Source organism: Sceloporus occidentalis, unplaced genomic scaffold, assembly GCF_023333645.1.
Source record: "Sceloporus occidentalis isolate IW3139 unplaced genomic scaffold, rSceOcc1.0.p SCAF_12, whole genome shotgun sequence".
NCBI lineage: Eukaryota > Metazoa > Chordata > Lepidosauria > Squamata > Phrynosomatidae > Sceloporus > Sceloporus occidentalis.
Window position 1 is genome coordinate 4,325,260 of NW_028316992.1, and position 20,549 is coordinate 4,345,808.

A 20,549-nucleotide genomic window follows, 5' to 3' on the forward strand; every position below is an offset into this window, starting at 1 on the left:
AAAGATTAAAGCTGTGATCTAAAAAACAGGTTTTCCATACTCTCAGGCTGGTGTACTTCGACCCTACTGCACAGGAATGGTGTTTTTTTTTTTTTTTTTTTTGAGAAACATTACATTTTTGAATCTAAAGACCTTCTTGATGTCCTCTTGGACGTTAGGAACCGAAACTTCTCAGAAGCGTTAGTTACAGACCTTCCCACAACTTCAAGAAGGAGGTTTATGAAACCAGGCCACCTTCTCTGCAGGTGGACTTCTGTCTCCTTGCAGAGGGAGAAGGGCTATTCAGTGAGCCCTTGGTCTAATAAAATGGTGCCCCTCGTATAAAATGGCAAAACCAAGATTTGCTTTTGGGAAAATTATATATAGTGTCTGTCCCATGGATAGGGAAGGCTAACTGTATTTCTCCCAGGAAGCACATTATTGTACACTTACATGGCAAGATGGAAGACCAATGGCACACATAGATTTTCAACTTGCAATACCTTCTTTCAAATGATCTGTATTTTACCATTAGATATCTGTACATTAACAATTCCTTTTACCATTAGATATCTGTACATTAACAATTCCTCATTTTAAAAAAAATAAAAAACAAATTGCTATTTAAATTGTTTAGAAAGAGGACGCCTTTCATTACATTTGAAAAATCTGGCATGGATTATTCTTCATATAAAGCATCAATTTTTAGTTCGCGTCCCAAGATATAGCTTGGCCAGTGTTACAAGAGAAATAAACAAGGATTGTGCATTAAAAAGGAGTAGAAACAAGAGGGGCATTTTCAAAGAGTAAGAAATAAATGTTTACCGGTAAGTCACAATATCACAATACTCAACTCACATGGGGTAAATACACACTGACCCTCCCCATTTAAAACTTTCTATGAGTCTGTTAGGGAACACAGACTTCCCTACCAATCTGCCAAGATGTAGAAATTTACTAGTGAGGGCCTTCTGTAGGTATTCCCATCATCAGAAATAAAGCAGGGATTGATTAGGGAAAGCAGTGGCACTCTGTTGGTATTAGGAAAAAATCTTCCAATATTTCTCTGCTTATATTTGCATTCTTTTAAAATGCTAATTTTATTGCATATCCTTGTATTTCTAAACACCATTGTTGTTTGTATTTACCTTGTTGTTTTATTATATGTGGTTGCTTATAATTTTTCCTGCAAATGACTCTGGGATATACATATGTTTGTGTTATGAAAGGTGGTTCTCAATAAAATTAAAATGTGTGCATGTGTGGACGCATGAATGAACTGTGAAAGAGTGGGGTAGGCAACTCTCTTTTGCTCCTCATGTGAAAAGACATATTTTGCTCAAGGGATCAAGCCAAATACTTCATTTATTTATAAATCTTCCTAGAGCTCAGATGTACTTTCTAGAGAGTAGCAGAGAATAAAGATGCAGTGAAATTACAACTAAATGAAACATTAGTAACAAACAGATGGCAATAAAACATAACATACACAAAAGGTAAATCAAACAGTATCATACCATGATCAAACCACTAGTTATGGGAACATTAAAATAAATGATTTACCATTGCGCCAATAGTTTCTGTCTCATGTTCCTCCTTTGCAAGCATTGTACAAGAGATATGGGAAAAAATGAATCCATCCAAACAAAATCACTACCAATTCAACTAAACATACACAATATCAAAAAGCAAAATACAGGCTCCCAAGATATTAAGAGTGTTGAATGAAAGGCTATTATTTCCTCATACTCCTTTTATTTAGTGACTGCATTACAGTGAGCCTCTTTTGAAAATATTTCTTCGCTGTATCCAATTTAATAACAAAAAATCATGTTCTGGACATCAAGAGATGTTGTGTTCCTTAGAATTAACTTCTTTATGTAACTATGCAGAAATAAAGAAAAGGTTCCCTAGCCCTGCTTGATAATAGTCATAATAATGTATCCTATCCCAACAGAGAGGGCATTCTTAGGGGCTGCTTCCAGGTTTTAGAACTCCCTCCTTAGGGAGGCTAGGATGCCTCACTCCTTGTTCCATTTTCTCCAGTAAGTGAAAGCATTTTTATGCCATCAGGCTTTTAGAAAAGGACTGAGATGGGCTCTTAATAGTGTCCTGTGCTATTTACCTGGTTTTTATACAGTCATGTAATTAATTTTAATCGCTTTTAACTTTACAAATTCTTTAATTGTTATAATATTTTTCTATTATACTTTTGCATAGTTTTTAATAAGTTATAAGCTGCCTTGAATACAATTCTTGGGAAAAAAACAGGATATGAAATAATGATAATAATATTAATAATAAGTAGCAGCAGTAGCAGATTATACTGTATAAGCGAACTGGCAAACCATCTGCCCGAGGCTAGATTTGGCCTACAGCACACTTGGTTCTACTTTTGGCCTCTTGTCTTCACACTACAGGTACCCTATCCTCATCTGCAAGTCTGAGGGAAGTGAGCTTGAGGAGGTCAATGGAAGTGTTTTCTGTGATGCATTCTCTTTTTTGCTGTCAGTTTGCTGTCTGACTGAAGCTGTAGTTGTATATCACTGTGGTTGGGATAGAGAAGTCTGGAGAAGGCAAAAGAGAAGTTGTGTTCTGCCTTGTTCCTTTCTTTTCTCATTGTAAAGGTGATCTGGTTTCTGCAATGTGGAGAGCATTATTTTAATGATTGGTAAAAGCTGTGTAGTGTGTGAAAGAGCTTTTGTTGATGTTGTGTGCCTTCAAGTCATTTCTGACTTATGGAGACCCTATCATGGAGTTTTCTTGGGAAGGTTTGTTCAGAGGAGGTTTGCCATTGCCTTCCATGAATGGACCTATATGAGTGAATGGACTGAAGTAGAGAAAAGAAAAGGAAAGAAAAGGGGGAGGGGGGAAGAAGGACAGACAGTCAGAGAGAGAGAATGAGAGAGAGATGGTTCTCACTGTCAACTGCTGGTGTGTGCCTGTGAAAGATGACCCTGAGGTAATGTGGGTCTCAGTGGAAAAACAGACTCACCACCCCGATTTATAATGGTAATAACAATACAGCATATTCCAATAGTGTTCATTTTACTATTAATGTCAAGAGGGAAAATAAATAGAAGGCTTTAAACAAGTATGAATCAATGTACATTTTAACATATTACTTAATAAGTTTACCACCCTTCCTCCAGTATCTTTCTATGCTCATCCCTTTCCTTCCTCAATGTGACAGTTGAATTCTATTGCAATCTATTCTATTTTGTGTTACATATTTTACATCACTGATTTTTGTTAGTACTTAAAATATTAATAAAAACAACAAGTGCAAGTCTATATTTTAAGACCTAAAGTTCCAGCTGCGGTTTCAACAATAACTTCAGACTAGTTTGTGCCAGAAGAACAATGTCAAGCTCCCATTTTGTTTTTGGTTTTTTTTAAAGAGTACTGAATCTATTTTACGGGAATCTTTTATACTGACTACTAAAGTCAACAAGAAATTCCATTTCATAATTCAGAGTGCTTCAGATAAAGATAGCCAGTTATACCTGAAGTTGATTCTCATCTGCTTTAGTTGCCAAAATGCAGAAGTCTCCACAGGTTGTTATGGAGATCAGACTCTTGACAAATTTCAAATACTTTTCATTGTTTTTTATATCCCAGAAGACCACACAGTATTCTGGACGATCAGGTCGGGTATATGCATAGACCACAGTATTAGTGCAGTAACCCCACTGTAACAAAATAATTAAAGAAAGAAAGAAACAAATCTTAATGGTATAGAGTAATTTACAGAAAACATACTCCACAGACTAAGCGCTCATAAACATCAGTCATGATTTTAGGAGAAAAAGTGATTATGTATTGCTCCTCTGAATCTCTGAGAGAATACAGTTGTCTTTGCATTGTGCTGCAGAAAACATGTCTAGGCATCAGGCTGGCTTTCTTGGAGCGTAAGAGTGGGATCCCCAACAGTTTCACAACCAATCTGTAGCAGGTCTCCACTGAATGAGGCATCACACTGTGGAGACAGCAGGGCAAAAATACAATAGGGGCTGAGAAGCATTGCCTCCTAGAGATCAAACAAATTCTGATCTGCTGGGAGGAGGTTCACAGCCACTGTGCCACCTCTCAAAGTAATCTCCACATTCAAAAGGGAAAACATAGCAGGAGCGCCAGCTATGCCAACCAAAAACTCCCCAAGGGATCTCAGGAAAGCACCTGAATCCACAGATCTCTAGAAGATCATTCGGATTGGTCCACCACACCTCAAATCATTGGCTAAAGTTATTTCATCATGGACCATCTTAGCATTAAACAACCATTAGCAAATGTACTAGTAGGGCAATTTGGATCTCTCACAGTCAGGGGGTTGGATCTGAAAGGGGGATAGGCTTTACATTTCTGGGTTCCCTTTCCTATCACCTGAATATTCTACTCCCTCCCCACCATACCTCTTCATATCCAACTTGTCTTTAGTATGGGCAGTCCTCCTTTATTCAAGCTGTTATAACCCTAGATTCCTAGGCACTTAGCAAAATCAACAGTTTTCTTATTAAATACTGCAATTGTGTGCTCTCTCTGTATCCACACATACATATACATGCACAAACTGTATTATGTATATATGTAACAGTTAAAAGCATCAGCATGGAACACAAAAGGAGGATAAGGAATTCCTTGTGACAAAAATGTTGTTTGGTATATATACTACTATTGAAAGCTACACAGACATACAATCTTTCTTGAAAACATTTTTACTGTTTTAAATGATCCAGGATGATGGAAATCAAACTGGAACCATAGCTGTCACCTAGTCCTTTCCAGCTGCTATCAATCTCCTGCGACCATCACATTCCTCTTTCTTCTTATCAGACATTTCTACAAGCCTGCATCACCTTTCGAAATAGAAACTATTCTTTTGACTTGTTTCATATTCAAGACATAATATTCTTTTTGGTATCAGCACTTCAAGCTTTTCACAGATTTAGAAATTACACTTTAGGCATTCCACCAATAGAAACTGTGTTCCATAGTTACTCACCTTATAGTCTGGTCTAATATTTGCAAAATAAATACATTGATCAACAGCTAGTCCTATTTTTAGGCCTCCTCCTTCCCAAGAGAGAGCTGCTATTTGTTTGCCTGGAACCTTTAGTGTACGCAAATGCTGGAATGACATCATATAGTTATTGGTTATAAACTATTAGTCATTTGCAACTCAGGAATTACTGAATATAGTACATTCAATGTAACATGCAGGTATGACTCAAAGAAAGTAAACTCGGGAAGGTTTGTGTCCTCCTGAAAATGTAATAAAAGGATTTGGGAAAAGTCTTACGATTGTATTTTCCATCTCATATTTCACAAAATTACATTTTTGAATAATTTTTCCAGTCACAGGTAGTAAATCATTTCATAATTGGTTACTATTTAAATCATTCTTACACTGTAACACCTGCCATTTAAAATGAATGCATCACTTCAGGTAAAGCAAAGATACATTTTATTTTGACATTGCTGGGTTTTTTCTTCACCGCTCATCTTGAAATCCCAAAGTAACACAAAGGAGACACTACTATTGGAATCATATATCTGGTTGTAGAAAAGCTGGTGGAGTGACACTGACATGCTAAGATGAAAATAAAATTCATTATCTAACAAGGATAAGCAAAGCAATATTTGAAATACTAGATCTAAAGAGAACCTTTTGGAGAGGTTTCTAGTCACTTATGATGTTTTCCACTATCATGTACTGAACTGTATTATAAACATAACAAAAATATACATCTTAACAGCAAGGTCACATTTTAAATTTTCCTAGGCTGACACCCACCCTTTGTGCTGGCCTATAACTCCAATCACCTCCAGCCCAAGATGCTATTTACATAGGACACTAGCTACGTATACCTCTTGGAGTACTACTCACACTTCCATCCCAATGAGAGTGTAACCTAGAAAATACCCAAAATGTCTTTCAGAGAAGCTTGTCTGCTACTATCACTCCTGAACTTTGGTTTCAGTCAAAAATCTTTATTTGGGTCAACCACTGTACAGAGGGTCAATCAGAAAAACAAAAGATATTACTTTACCTCACCAAATGGAGAGTAGAACTGCACAACATTTATATCTTTCTCTTGTGTGGCGTTCTTCTGGAAGCCTGCAATAGCCAGCACATTTCCACAGTGGTTCCACTGGACACTCACAACATTCAGTGCACCATCGATCAAGACGGGATCTAGTTGTTAAAAATATATATAGGTAAGTTTCATGACATGGAGAACACACACAGATACTTGAATGAATAATGGCTTCATACATCAGCCCTGTACAGAACTTTCAAGCAATTGAATTTATGGCTTTATTTAGAGGCATTCCAAGGTGGTGCTTACTTTGATCATTCTCATGTCTCATTATTTGGCATCTTCCATTGTCAAAACAAATAGCAAGGCAAGGACAATCTTGTTCAACGTAGCCCTCTGTTCCAGGATACCACTGTATTCCAGCAATGCTGAATGCTCCAGTTACATTCACCAAACAGTTCATTTTCATTTTCATCTAAAATAATAATTTAATATATATAGGTAAAATGAGCATAACAAATCTATCACACAAGTGACTCAAACATGTTTTTACTGATCCTCTTCATGTTCATTTGAAAGGAAAACCCCTTCTGTTAAATGAGATTTACTCCCAAGTAATGTAATAAGTTCAAATGTAGATGAGAAAGTGTCTGCTTAAATGTTTTTATATTAAATAAGATGTTCTTTAAAAGTCAATTATATCATAGTTTTCTGCTTACTGGGAGCTAAGGATGGAATGCTTTTGTAACAAAAGTACTATGAGAAAAAAAAATGAAAAATCTGCCTACACACATTGGCTGCAATCCACAAATCAATTAAGCATGGTATGTGCATGCAATACAATTTAATGTATTTAAATTTAAATCAGTTAAATTATGGTCAAATGGGTGCGTGACCTGGGATGCAAAACTGAAATTGAGGAACGGCAAAATGCTTGGAATAGAAAAAACAAATTTATGGTTGAGCAGTATTTAAAAGAAAATCATATGAAAATAATGAATAGATGGTATTATACCCCATGGAAACTTAAAAATATATACAAATCAACACAGGGTAAATGCTGGAGATCCAATAGTGAAAAGGGAACCATTTTTCATATCTGATGGCGTTATGAGGTAATACAAAAATTCTGGAAGGTAGTACATGAGTCAATTCAGCAAATATTTGGAATAAAATTCCCTATGAATCCCAAATTGTACTTATTAAATATGATATTGGTTTTAAAATCTCAAAACGAAGGTCAATGTTGGAGAATAATATTATATTTCATGACAGCAGCCAGAACAGAAATAGCAAAATTGTGGAAATCAGATGCGATCCCAATTTTGGGTAAACTGGATGCAGAAAATTAATGAATACAGGGAATTAGGCAGACTATCTTGTAATGCTCAAAATTGTAATATGACTAAAAGGGAAGACGATTGGAAAAAGGTTTTAGTCATGTGAGAAAAGGAATGGGATCTGAACCTAAACCTTATTGAGGCATGACTTCTCTTTTGATTGGATAATAATATAATGAAGATACTAAGCTTCTCCTTTATTCTGTCTGTTTATATTTTTGGTGAATGCAGGGGAGTAGAAGAAATAATGAGTCTCCTGCTTAAGATACAGTAAGATAGGATAGGAACCGAGAATTGGAGAGTTATATATGTATTATACTTTAATAAGATAGATGGGAAAATTGGTAGCTTTCGATGAACAGTTGTATCTTGCTTTATCTATGTCTGTTAGCTTAATATGTAGTTGTTTAATACAGATCGGAGAGTATGGGTCTTTTATTTTAGAAGAAAAGTGAGTTCTTTGAAATTTTAAGAAGACATATAAGAATCGATATGGGTCTATGAAGATAAGAAGACTTTAAAGAGCAGTAATTGATATTGTATTTGTATTGTTATTTGTTTTCTTTTTATACAAGATAATAAAGAATATATTGGTAAGACATTTAGGCATAGTGTGGTCATTGCAGAATAAAAAAATATCAACAACTTCAGGTTACAGCAGTGAAGATCATGCAGAAATATACCTAACTGTGAACAACTGGGCAGGAACCACACAAGACTATGCAGTAGAGTACATTGCCCAGATCTCTGAACTTACCATAAAAGTCCCATGCTTGTCATAGATGTGTATTTCTCCATTTGCCATTCCAAATAGTAGAGTTCTGCCATCTGGAGACCATGCAACATGATGGAGTTGCACTTTCAGATCTTTTCCCCAAATCCGATTCCCTTTCAACAGAGAATATGTTTACTACAACCCACAATTAAGAATAAAGCTTTACATCACTTAGAATAATGCAGGAAGTTTAGTGCAACAGTTGGGCAGCAGCAGCAGCAGCAGCAGAGTGTGTGTGTGTGTGTGTGTGTGTGTGTGTGTGTGAGAGAGAGAGAGAGAGAGAGAGAGAGAGAGAGCAGGGATGTAGCCAAAGGGGGGGGGGGTCCTTGGGGTCCAGACCCCCCCTTTCATTAGAAAAATGAATGGTGCATGCTGCTGTGCCGTCGCACCCAAGCCCCATTATAATGGTGGCACTTAGTCTGGATCCCCCCTTCCTAAAATCCTGGTTACGTCCCTGGTATGTGTGTGTGAGAGAGAGACTGGCAGAGGATCTTTCAGAGACAATGGCAATGGCATGGCTAACACTTGTTAGTACTGCACAAAACCAGGCATGGTACACCCCTTTTGAATGACTTTTACCATGAAAACCCTATGATGAGATAATCCAAAATGAAACAAAAGTTAGTGCCAAAAAATGAATCTCCCAGGTTGGATGGCTCTACTGGTGTAAAGAAGAGGACAACTGTGGCTGATGATGAAACTGGGCTCAAGTTGAAAGGATGTTCACCTGTGCTCAGTGGTGAAAGAAAAGTTTGAAGCTGCACACACATAGGAATATGGAATGTGAGAAGCATGAATCAGGTAGACAAAAACAAGAAATAAAATGTATAAACATTGCAATATTTGCAGTGAAATGGACTGGAATAGGACATTTTTACTCAGACAATTATTCTTTATAATATAGTGAGGAGAGACTTAGTAAAAGCAATCAAAGGCTATAATGCAAAGTCTGATCAAATCATTTCAATAAGACTTCAGGGAAAACCCATCAAAATAACAGAAAAGACGACATGTTTGTGCTCCAACTACAGAGACAGAAGAGGTAGAAACAGAAAGATTCTATTCCAGAGTCCAGGAGGAAACTGATCATACACCAGAACAGGCCTTCTTGTTAATCATAGCATAGGCCATGTCAAGGGAATGCAAAAGTAGGAAAAAGAGCAAAATCAAAGATTATAAGAAAATTAGGCCTAGGGTCAAACAATGGAATTTGCAAGGCTACATTCTTCATGCAACCAAACAAGCAACTGTATACATGGATATCACCAGATGGCCAATACAGAAATCAAATAGACTATATAACTGAAAGCAGGAGGTGGAGAAGTTCTATTTTCTCTACAAAAACAGTACCAGGAGCACATTGTGGCGCAGACCATGAATTGCTGATATAAAAGAGTGAAAATACAACCTGGAGAATACTGTAGAATTTAAAGATAATGTAAAAAATAGATTTGCACTATTAAGCCTAATTGACCAAGAGCCAGAAGAACAAAACATCTCTTCCACAAGATCTAAGGAATTAAAATGATTGTTCTCTTTTAGCAAGAATTTGGATGCTATGGGATAAGCATTAAAGGAAGAACTATGTGAAGTGGAAGCTGCACTCAGGGCACTTGGGAGAAATAAATGGTCAGGAAAAGATTACATACTAATAAAGCTGCTTCAAGCTACAGAGACAGAATCTACTCTAGTTCTAATTAAAATCGGTCAACAAATATGGAAAACGAAACAATGACACACAGATTGGAAATGCTCAATATATGTAGCAATTCTCAAGAAAGAGGACACCAGGGATAGCAGTAAGCATTGCATTAATCTCCCATGTAAGCAATGCGAGGCACAAAAATCTACAACAAAGACTTTTACCATCTATGGACTACGAAATGTGGTGAGGATAATTCTAAATGTACTCAGCATGAACATTCCCCCTTCACTTCTTCCTGCTCAACTAATGAAGACCGGAGGGAGGGAGGTATACAGGCCCTGCTTTGTTTCCAGAAGTTCTCTGAATACATGGTGAACAGGGGGGAGAAAGATTTCAAGAGTCTTTTCTTTCATGAAATCGGTGCCTAATACTTTTAAAGCAGTGTATGTGCTAACAATAAAGCTTAATACTATTAACAACAACAACAGCAGCAGCAGCAGCAATATAAGCTAACACAATATAAGCTAACCTTACCATCTACAGAACCAACAATTACGGCACCATCTTCATATATAATGCAGATCTTCTGTCCATCAGCATTCCATCTCATACTTCGAACAACAGATTTATTTCTATTGTTGATCATCTCTTCATACCAAGCACCTGAAGTCAAGAATGTAAATTCAGCCAAACTTTGAACATGGATATTCTTCACCTTAATTAATTGTGTTGGACATAAACTAGATATATTTGAGTAAAGGTTAACTGGTATTTGGTTGGATTAAGAGTTCTGTTTGGTACTATGACGTCTGAAACACTAGCAGGTTGAGCAAGTGGTAGAAGGGAGAATTGATGACCTTCTTTTCCACATCAGAAGATTCTGTTATATTTTGAATCATTCCCTTTGTGGAAAGTGTAGCTGAAATCCATTCAAGTTTACTCCTACTGACTGATGTGATCTGAAAACCATCAAAACAATTAAACATGCTTTAAGAGGTATTCTATGGGATCCACCTAACACACACAGTTCACTAACAGTGGGCCTGAACAGACAGGCCAAAATAAAGTTGCTTTGGGTCACTTTGGAGGTATTTTGTTTAAATAATACACACATCTTAAGAGGCCAGAAGCTGCGCTCTAGTACTTAGGACTGCAACATGGCTTTGGTGTGGCTTCCGGCCTCTTAGGACGCATGCAGAATTTAAACAGCATACCTCCAAAGTGACCCAAAGCAGCTTTATTTTGGCCTGTCTGTTTGGGCCCTCATATTCTTTTATCTGGGCTAGTCATGTCACTAAATCTCTGCATTACACATTGAAGAATAGGCAACCTCTTTAGCTTAGCTATGGTTGTATAGGTAAGACATGGGACAGAATGATTCTAAACAAGGATTTCAGATACAGTCATCCCTGCTCCAAGGACAAATGAGTCGAGAGCTGTGACAAATTATATAACAGTTCCCTCTGACTATGAAAATTATATTAACTGTGAATGCTGCTCAGCCTTATATAACTATATGCGTATTTTTCTATATTTGGATGTATCTTATCTTTGATATTTTATGTTTTATCTACTCCGTTAATAACATTAAAAACTGCTGACGTAGTGTCTTAGCTCTAGCTTTGACTCAGCAGTTGTGATGACAAAGAATGGCCGTAAAACATTTTAACCATTTAGGGTAAATCTATTAGCATAAACATCCAGAATAAGCATTTAAAACATAAATAATCCTACTTAGAGCTTTCAAGCTCCAATTAAAGTCTAACAAAACATAGTACAAATCTCAAAGAAACTGAAAATAGTCTCTCTTAAGCAAATTTCTTACCTTTATACATCATCCAGACAATGATAAGACCATGCTCATCACTGCTGGTTAATTTTTGATACTGTTCATTCCATGTCACTACTTGCACAGCACCTAGAAAATGCAGAATCTTATACTGCTGGATCAACAATGACAAATTAATTATACCTAATTAAAAAGTTCTCAAAATTTTTGAATATATTAAAAGCAAGCAACACACACATAACAATACTATAGTGGAATCTGAACTCATACATAAAAAACAAAAAACATAAAAAATAAATAAAGGGTTGGATCCAATGGTACTAATTTATTTATGGGAGAGGTGTCTTCAGTTCATTGGGCCAAAACAGATGGGCCAAAAGAAGCGGCTTCTAATTGCTTTGAGGATGCGGTGTTCAGATTGTGCACACCCCTGAAGTGGCTAGAAGTTGTTCTGAGGCTGCCAAAGGCGGCTTGAAGCCACAGGGAAAAAAGGGGCAGATTTAATCTGCTCCTGGCAGCAATCCATTTAGGACCACGGCAGCGGCCCACTTTGAGAGTGGGTCAGGTGGTTACTGCTGCCTTGGGCTGACTGCAGCCGGAGGCTGCTCGTTGCCACCCATCTGCTTCGGCCCACGGTAGGCTCCCATGATAAGAAGCGGGGGAGAGAACACAATTTTTTTTTTCTGATTCTCTACATTCCTGCAGTTGCCCATTTGGTTTGGAGAAGCTTGTTTTAGAAGCTGCAAGGTGAATTGGCCAAACTTTTCTCTTCCTTTCCATTTGACAGAGTTTCCAATGAAACATAACTATTGGATTCAATCCTAGGTGTACCATGTATCAGTAATTTACACAGTATGTATTTTCCCAGTAAATACATTTTGATTTCTATACGTAATGAAGTACTTTGCTGCATATTTTCACCAAATTCTTCAGTCACCTTTTACATACAATTATGATTATTTCCAAATACTCCTCTACAAAGTCTCCTCTTCTTGAATATGGTATGGAGGTAATTCCAGGCTCTCAAAGGTTATGGAAGTGGAAATGTAAACTTTGCCCTGTTTTACTGGTAAGGCTTTGAGTATAGCACCAGAGACAGACTGTGTGTTTCTTATTCAAGAGCCATTTGAATTAGTTTTGGAGAGGCTTACAACCAGAAGGATGGTTACCAAATAACCAGCTGACCATAGTAATTCAAGGCATTATTTCAAGATATTGATTATCAAAGTACACTTTTGTTTAACATTTGTTAAGATTTCAATAGTTTACTATATTTACAGCCCCCAAAGCCTCTTTTATTTTAGGACAACTGAATCAAATATATGGACTGTAAATATAGTTTATTATTGCTGCAGCTCTGAGAATGTGCACTTTTTGTTTTATAAATATCTCTAATACTTTCTGACATTAAAAAGCATTGACATACTTTTTTTTTTTTTTATTAAACTGATTTATTTAATAAACTGTTGAACAGAGGTACAATGGCTTAATCTAAAAGAGGGAACAACATATTTTACTCAACAACAACAACAACAAAAACCCAACACAAAACTCCAGGCATATTGATCACCTTTATCACATGTGCCATGAAACACCACATTTTGAAGTACAAACATGTTATTTAGATGGGACAAGGAAACAAGAAAAGGTGTGTGATATCAGATCAGCACTGAAACACTCAGCAGGCAGCAGCAAATACTAAACCACAGTGAACTGAAATAATTGTTTTCTGCACAATTACATGCTAGAGGAAAACAAGTATTTCAATAATAATACATATCTAAACTATTTCCTTTTTAAAAAAAACTTTTTTCACATATAGAACAATTTTCTAATCATAAAATGAGAATAGTTTCTCAATGAAATCATAGCAGTTCCTGAGCATTTTATTCCAAAGGACGTTTTATACTTGTCAAAAATGTATGAGCTCTAAAATATAGGTCTATAGAAATGCTTACCAGTGTGTCCGTCAAGTGACTGATTCATTGAGAGATTGCTAGGTACTGCAAGTCCCTTTAATTTGCCTTCATCTTTAAAAAATAAAGTTTAAACATGATTTTAAGACATAGCTTGGTACAGTAAAGTGCTCTTCCATAGGCATAAGAAACTCCCTCCTCTGTCTGCACCCCGGTCAACATACCTCACAACATTCCTACGCTTAGGAACAGGGGCTGCAAAGAAAACAGGAAGGTGGGAAAATCCTAAATTCACTAAAAGAAAGAAAATTAGAATCTAACCTAAAATCAAAACTAGTGTATTGAGAAAGCAACTGTCACTTCCTTTTCCATTCTCCTGAGTAGCTATTCTACGAGTCTCTTAACCCTGTGAGGATAGTGTCATTATATGGATTTCTCAGTAAGCAACTTTGAAATTGATTGAATCTGGGTGGTGTCAGGAGTTTTAGTTTAGGAGTGACAATAAAGTTCTTGTCTGGATTCCTCGGTGGTGAATCCTCTAAGACTATTTTACATGTAGCCAGAAAACAATAGTTATTAATCCCAGGGCTTTATATTATTTCTATGGTGACTGAAGAATTAAAGTTTGTGTGCACACCAGCCACCATCATTCAGAATAGTAATGATTGCCATCTCTAGCTGATGGGAAATCTGCATATTCTGATGAGTAATGTGGCAAGGGATGGCACAGGTTGGCAATTGACAACATGGCGTTTGCCAGTGCAATTTGATATTCAGCTGCTTGCAAGGACACAACTACCATGTGTTCTATATGAATAAGGTAGTGGCAAATTACCTTTCGCTGTGTCATTTTTAAAAGTAAATAAAGTATTTTTCAAATTCCTTCTAGAATGGCTGCCATATCATTCAGGTTTAAAGGCATATGAGAAAGGGCTTTCCTCTTGTTAGCCCCATAAGCCCATAAGTCCCTGTTGTCTTGGGCCCTGCTACTTCTCTTTAATTCTGCCTTTAATTAGAGACTGTTTTATGTAACTATTTACTTTACGTTTAGTTTGTGTGACTGGGAACAGCTTCATGAGGTAGAATGTTTGCTAATTTGGCAATTTTCAGCTTTGTTTTCTGCCTTTCATCTTCTACAGGAAGGTGCCGAAAATGAGCCTCATGCAACCCCTGGACCTCACTTCTGCAGCCCCTGAAATCCCTGTCAGTCCTCCAAAGCCTCCCCTATACTCCCCACTCAGAAAAAAAAACAATGGTGTGGACAGCCCCTGAACATACAAAAACATCCCCAATACCACATAGAAAACTCCACCCAGAGCCACAACATCAAGGAATGGTAATAAAAGTGCTGGTTATTTTCAAAGATTGGATGGACCTACTATAGGAGTATAATTTACCTGGTTTCATCTCTAATTTTAAAACTTTCAGCAGACCATTTTGACCACCACAGGCTATATAGCCCTGATCCTTGCTCCAAGAAATAGATTTCAATCTAGAATTGCCAGGAACTGTAATCTGAAAGAAATATAAATTTTTGTTAAGAACACAGAGCATTGAAATTAAACAGGATATTGTTCACCATGAACTATGGACTGTTCTAGCATTTTAAGTATACATATAAACAGATTTGACAGTAACACACACATGTTCTTCATCATATTCTACAGAGTAGTGTTGTTGTTGTTGTTGGTGATATAGTAAACATTAACTCACTTAGTTCAGCACTATCAATGCTGACCAATGGTACTTTTTAATTTAAAAAAACAACCCTGGTATTTGTAGATGCTTACGTTCACTTAAATTATATTCAGGTTATCTTAATATAAATTAAGTTTATGCAGTATTCAACCACATGTGCCTGCAGCCTCCAGCCACTTTGGCCATCCTAATGTAAACTTCATTTATATTCACTCATGAATATAAATTTAATTTAAATTAAGATGGCCAACGTAGCTGGACGCATCTGTGGTAGCAAAGAGAGTCATCCTTCAGGTTAGAATGCCAATCATTTGCCAACCATTATTTAATTATCCAAAGATCTTACTACTTTATCTGATTTGAACAGTGCAGCAGTGCTGAACAGTGCATCAGTTTTGGAGCATATAATCTGCTAACATTGGGGGAGGGGGGCAACAGTGTAGGGGATTATTTTTGCCCCTGCACCCCGCTGATGGACCACACCAAACATACCTCACACTTCCAGTTTCATTTTTGGAGAATCATTTTCCTTTTAAAGATGTGTGGGGAGGCTTGGAGCAACACTTTGGAAGGTTTAGAGGGGGTAAAAAATTGGCCTTAGACTGTTTTTAAAATAAAAAAAATTGGAGAATCTGTGCTCTTTGGGGGGGCTTCAGGGGCTGCAAATTCGACCTCAGCTTTCAATATCTCTGTCTTACCAAATATTAATATGTTTGCCCAATCCATTATTATATACAGTCACTCCTTTCTCGTCCCTACATCCCCCCCCCCCCCCCCCCGTATTTGCACTAAACAACAGCAGCAGCTTATAGGGTTTCATAAAGGATTCTTTTTCAGCCATGCCTGAGAATCTTGGAGAGTAAACTAGGACTTTCTACATACAACACTATGGTTCCTCCACAACTATCCAAAACTTAAAAGTTGGTAGGACAGTGGGGAGATCTGTCATATGTACAGCCAGTGGTGGTTTGGATCAATGAGGCAGGCACCTTGCTCCAAATGGCAAGAGGGAACACTTCCCGATTCGTCCATGAGCCATGCAGGTATACAAACTATTCCCCACCCACACACAGCTGCACAGCTTATTACAGCAAGCCATTTTGAATTAAAATAGATAATATGCTGTTCCCAGTCAGAGGCATAACAGGATTTAGTCATTCCCCAAACCCTCTAGGTACCTCTAATCTTCCTCTTATCTAACCAGGAAGCCTAATTCCCCCACTACCCATCTTTCTGTATGGAGACACAACTGTTGCAACCCTATGGTTGCTACAGTTGTGGCTCCATTCAGAAGATGATACCTTTCCTCCACCTCAACATTAGGAAGAACTTCCTGACGGTAAGAGCTGTTTGACAGTGGAATTGCTCTCTTGGAGTGTGCTGGGGTCTCCTTCTTTGGAGCATTTTATACAGAAGCTGGATTGTTTTTTGTGGGTTTTTGGGCTATGTGGCCATGTTCTAGCAGAGTTTCTTCCTAGGAAGAAACTCTGCTAGAACATGGCCACATAGCCCGAAAAACCCACAAAAAACTATGGATGCCGGCTATGAAAGCCTTCAACTTCACAGAAGCTGGATCGCCATTTGTTGGGCGTGTTTTGATTGTGTATTGCTGCATGGCAGAATAGGGTTGGATTGAATAGCCCTTGAGATCTCTTCCAACTCTATGCTTCTAAGGTATATGGCACTCCTGCAACAGCAAGCCACGCTTATGGTGAAGCCAGGAGGGATGACAGAATCCTTCCCCTCCTTTTGCTACTGAAACAGCAAGGTAAACAGATGAGATGGAGGCAAGCAGGAAGATGGTAAAATCTCCCCCCCCCCCCCCCCGCTCTGAAGAATTCAGGAGATTGCAGAGACGTGAAAACTGGGTAACATTTTTGTTATTTGGCCAACACTAACTATGCTTCAGAATCCGAAGCACAATTGCATAGGTAACATTTAAATTTTATGATTGCATGAAGTGGGCATCTTGTATTTGAATTATGAAACTTTAAACAAGGACAGTTAATGACAGTCCCTCTAAAGTAATGTTGCCCAGCCTCTACCCCCACCCCACCCCACATTAAGTGCTTCTGTTTGAATTATGTAAGTTTGAACAAGGACAGAGGTGTAGTATAACATTAAAATTAAGCTGAGAGAGATTCTACAAAAGGAGCATTTCCAATAAGAGGACCTCTTACACCAGTGACGAGAAACACTATGCATTTATTCCATCTTATTCTCCCTGGTCAAAATCACACTGCAGAAACAGACTGCTTTAACTGCCCTGGCTCAATGCTAGGGAATTATGGGAATTGTAGTTTATTTTGGCACTAGAGTTCTCTGACAGAGAAGGATAAATGTCTCACAAAACTACAGTTCCCAGAATTCCTTAGCACTGAGCCAGGGCAGTTAAAGCTGTCTCAAATTGGGTTATTTCTGCAGTGTGTTTTGGGCCCTTGTTGACATTTCTTCAGTAAATAAAAAGACAGGAAAAGGAATGGGAAAACAAAGGACTGCCATGAGCAGACCACACTCCCTAAAACCTCTGCAAAATTCATGGTAGCATGATAAAAAAATCTTGTCTGGAGGTGAACTGGGTTTGATCCTCTTGCTTCCTGAAGCTGTACCTTGACTGCCTTAGGTGAAGATTTCAGACATCACATGCTACGTAAATAAACTGGTTAGTTAAAAAAAAATAACCTATGACATTAATGAGGCCACCATAAATTGATAGGCGACTTGAAGGCACATAACCACACAATACAGTGAAGGTGGAATCAGAAGTGATAGATAACGTTGGTACTGATGGATAGAGATGTGTACAGTCTGTTGCAGCCCTAAAGGCGCCAGAAGATCCATCTGTGAGGATTCCTTTGCTAAGAACACCTTATGAAATTAATGGGGTCCCCATAAGTCAACAGGCAAAAATTCCTATATGTACATAGGCTCAACTCTGGTTAGTACTTGATGGGAGACCACCAAGGAATGAATACCAGGCACTGCAGGCTATATTTCACAGGAAGGAACTGGTAAAGCCATGTTTCACAATATTCTTTAGATCCACATATGCAACTGATATACCCTAAAGGCACCTAATCCCTTCTGAACTAGGGACACTAAGCAGATCAGCTCTGGTTAGTACTTGGATAGGAGGCCACCAATGCATCCCAGGCTTTATTTCAGAGGAAGGAACTGGCAAAACAACCTCTGAGCATTCCTTGCCTGAGAAAACTTTATGAAATTCATGAGGTCTCCATATATTCACAGCCAAAAAATAATAATCATGGTGTTGGCATAAGCTGACAGGTGATTTGAAGGCATGCATGTGTGTGTGTGTGGTGGGATTTTGTTATCCACTGGGGTTTGGTTCCAGCGGATCCCCCATGGATAACAAAATCCATGGATGCTCAAGTAACATTAAATACATAGTAAAATGGTGTCCCTGATAGAAAATGGAAAATCAAAGTTTGCTACTTGGAATGTATACTTTTTTGGAATATTTTCAAGCTGTGTGTGTATGTGTGTGTCTATATATGTGTGTGCATCTATATGTGCATGTGCATGTCTAAATATATATATATATGTGCCTATATGTATGTGTCTACATATGTGTCTATATATGTGTGTGCATCTATATGTGCATGTGTATGTCTAAATATATATGTGTGTCTATATGTGTGTGTCTATATATGTATGTGCATGTGTATGTGTGTGTCTAAATATATATGTGTGTGTCTATATATGTGTGTGCATCTATATGTGCATGTGTATGTCTAAATATACATGTGTGTCTATATGTGTGTGTCTATATATGTATGTGCATGTGTATGTGTGTGTCTAAATATATATGTGTGTGTCTATATATGTGTGTGCATCTATATGTGCATGTGTATGTCTAAATATACATGTGTGTCTATATGTGTGTGTCTATATATGTATGTGCATCTATATGTGCATGTGTATGTCTAAATATACATGTGTGTCTATATGTGTGTGTCTATATATGTGTGTGCATCTATATGTGCATGTGTATGTCTAAATATACATGTGTGTCTATATGTGTGTGTCTATATATGTATGTGCATGTGTATGTGTGTGTCTAAATATATATGTGTGTGTCTATATATGTGTGTGTGTATTACACACACAAAATCTTATCATGCATTTCGCCATCGTTTAACCCTGTTAGCCTAAACACTTTAACCTAGGCGCCAGAACTACGTCTGGCTTCTTGGAAGCTAAGCAGGGCCAGCCCTGGTTGGTACTTGGAGGGGAGACCACGGATGAAAGACGCCATGTGCTGCAGGCAATGTTTAAGAGGAAGGATCAGAGGTCCAAAATAAGCACACTGGAGATTTAACTCGGTTTGGAAGCGCTTTAACTCTTTCTTTGGCTCAAGGCTATGGAATTCTGGGAGTTGGAGTTTGTTGTGGGGTCCAGAGCGGAGCTCCGCTCTGGACCCCACAACAAACTCCAACTCCCAGAATTCCATAGCAACGAGCCAGACAACAAGTTAAAGCGCTTCCAAACCGAGTTAAATCTCCAGTGTGCTTATTTTGGACCCCTCTTCCATCCCGGCCTCTCAGGTCCCTCACCTTTTTGCTCAAGTAGATAAACATCTTGCCCGGCGGTTTGCTTTCTTTGGTCCCTCGCAGGCCGGAACTTCAAGAGGCCCTCGTCGCCATGGCAACAGAGGCCTAGTCGTAGTCGTCATCCTCGTAGTAGTAGTCGTTGCCCTAGCAACCGCCGCCCCGGAAGTGGAAGAGCACTACAGAGCATTCAAGTTGTGCTTCCGGTTTAGACGGAGAGTTTTGGGTGTCTGTTTCTCTTCCCCTTTTCAGTTTCGCTGTGCTTTCTTCTTACACACACACACACACACACACAATGAAATAAAATGGTGTCTGGATTGTGTAAATGTGTTGTTATTGTGCGTTGCAAGAGGGAACAGGAGGGTTGTGATGGGGTTTTGCAAGTTACTGTCTCAGGGGAAAGGCATGTCAAACCTCCTCTGAGCAAATCCTGCCAAGAAAAACAACTCAGGATAGGTCTGCTCTATGGTCACCACAGAAGTCAGAAATGGCTTGAAGAGACACAACAACAATAATTTCATGTATATGTGGAGTCCACACACACACACACACACACACATATCCTGGTTAGCCCTTGTGCAAACTCTCAGCCTGTGTGGAGAAAACAATTGAAACCATTCACTCTTTACTGCAAGAATGACTCAAGTGAAGATTTGCATCCCAAACTACACACACAGATCCTGATTTAAGGGATGTATCTTAAGGAGGCTGAGAGGCAGCAATTTGCCCAAGGTCAACCAGTGGGTTTCCATTACTGGTCTCTGATCTTAGAATCATGGAGTTGGAAGAGACCAG

At 38.1% G+C, this 20,549-nt stretch overlaps 1 protein-coding gene across 3 annotated transcripts in view; it reads right to left on the reverse strand.

The window, feature by feature from the left end:
* LOC149305215 (WD repeat-containing protein 35-like) overlaps positions 1-20,002 on the reverse strand; it is a 41,743-nt gene extending 21,741 nt beyond the window's left edge. For 2 of the 3 annotated variants that reach the window (XM_089477731.1, XM_089477730.1), the window contains exons 1-11: positions 19,761-20,002; positions 14,883-15,000; positions 13,528-13,599; positions 11,606-11,698; positions 10,315-10,443; positions 8,118-8,248; positions 6,330-6,495; positions 6,030-6,175; positions 4,982-5,107; positions 3,486-3,671; positions 1,543-1,575 (exon numbers count right to left, since the gene is read on the reverse strand). In XM_089477731.1, coding sequence (XP_089333857.1) covers positions 1,543-1,575; positions 3,486-3,671; positions 4,982-5,107; positions 6,030-6,175; positions 6,330-6,495; positions 8,118-8,248; positions 10,315-10,443; positions 11,606-11,698; positions 13,528-13,599; positions 14,883-15,000; positions 19,761-19,784 — 1,224 coding nt within the window. In that variant the 5' untranslated portion in view covers positions 19,785-20,002. The remainder of the gene's footprint in view (positions 1-1,542; positions 1,576-3,485; positions 3,672-4,981; positions 5,108-6,029; positions 6,176-6,329; positions 6,496-8,117; positions 8,249-10,314; positions 10,444-11,605; positions 11,699-13,527; positions 13,600-14,882; positions 15,001-19,760) is intronic. The other variant, XM_089477732.1, reaches the window with a different exon arrangement.
* Between the last annotated feature and the right edge of the window lie 547 nt (positions 20,003-20,549).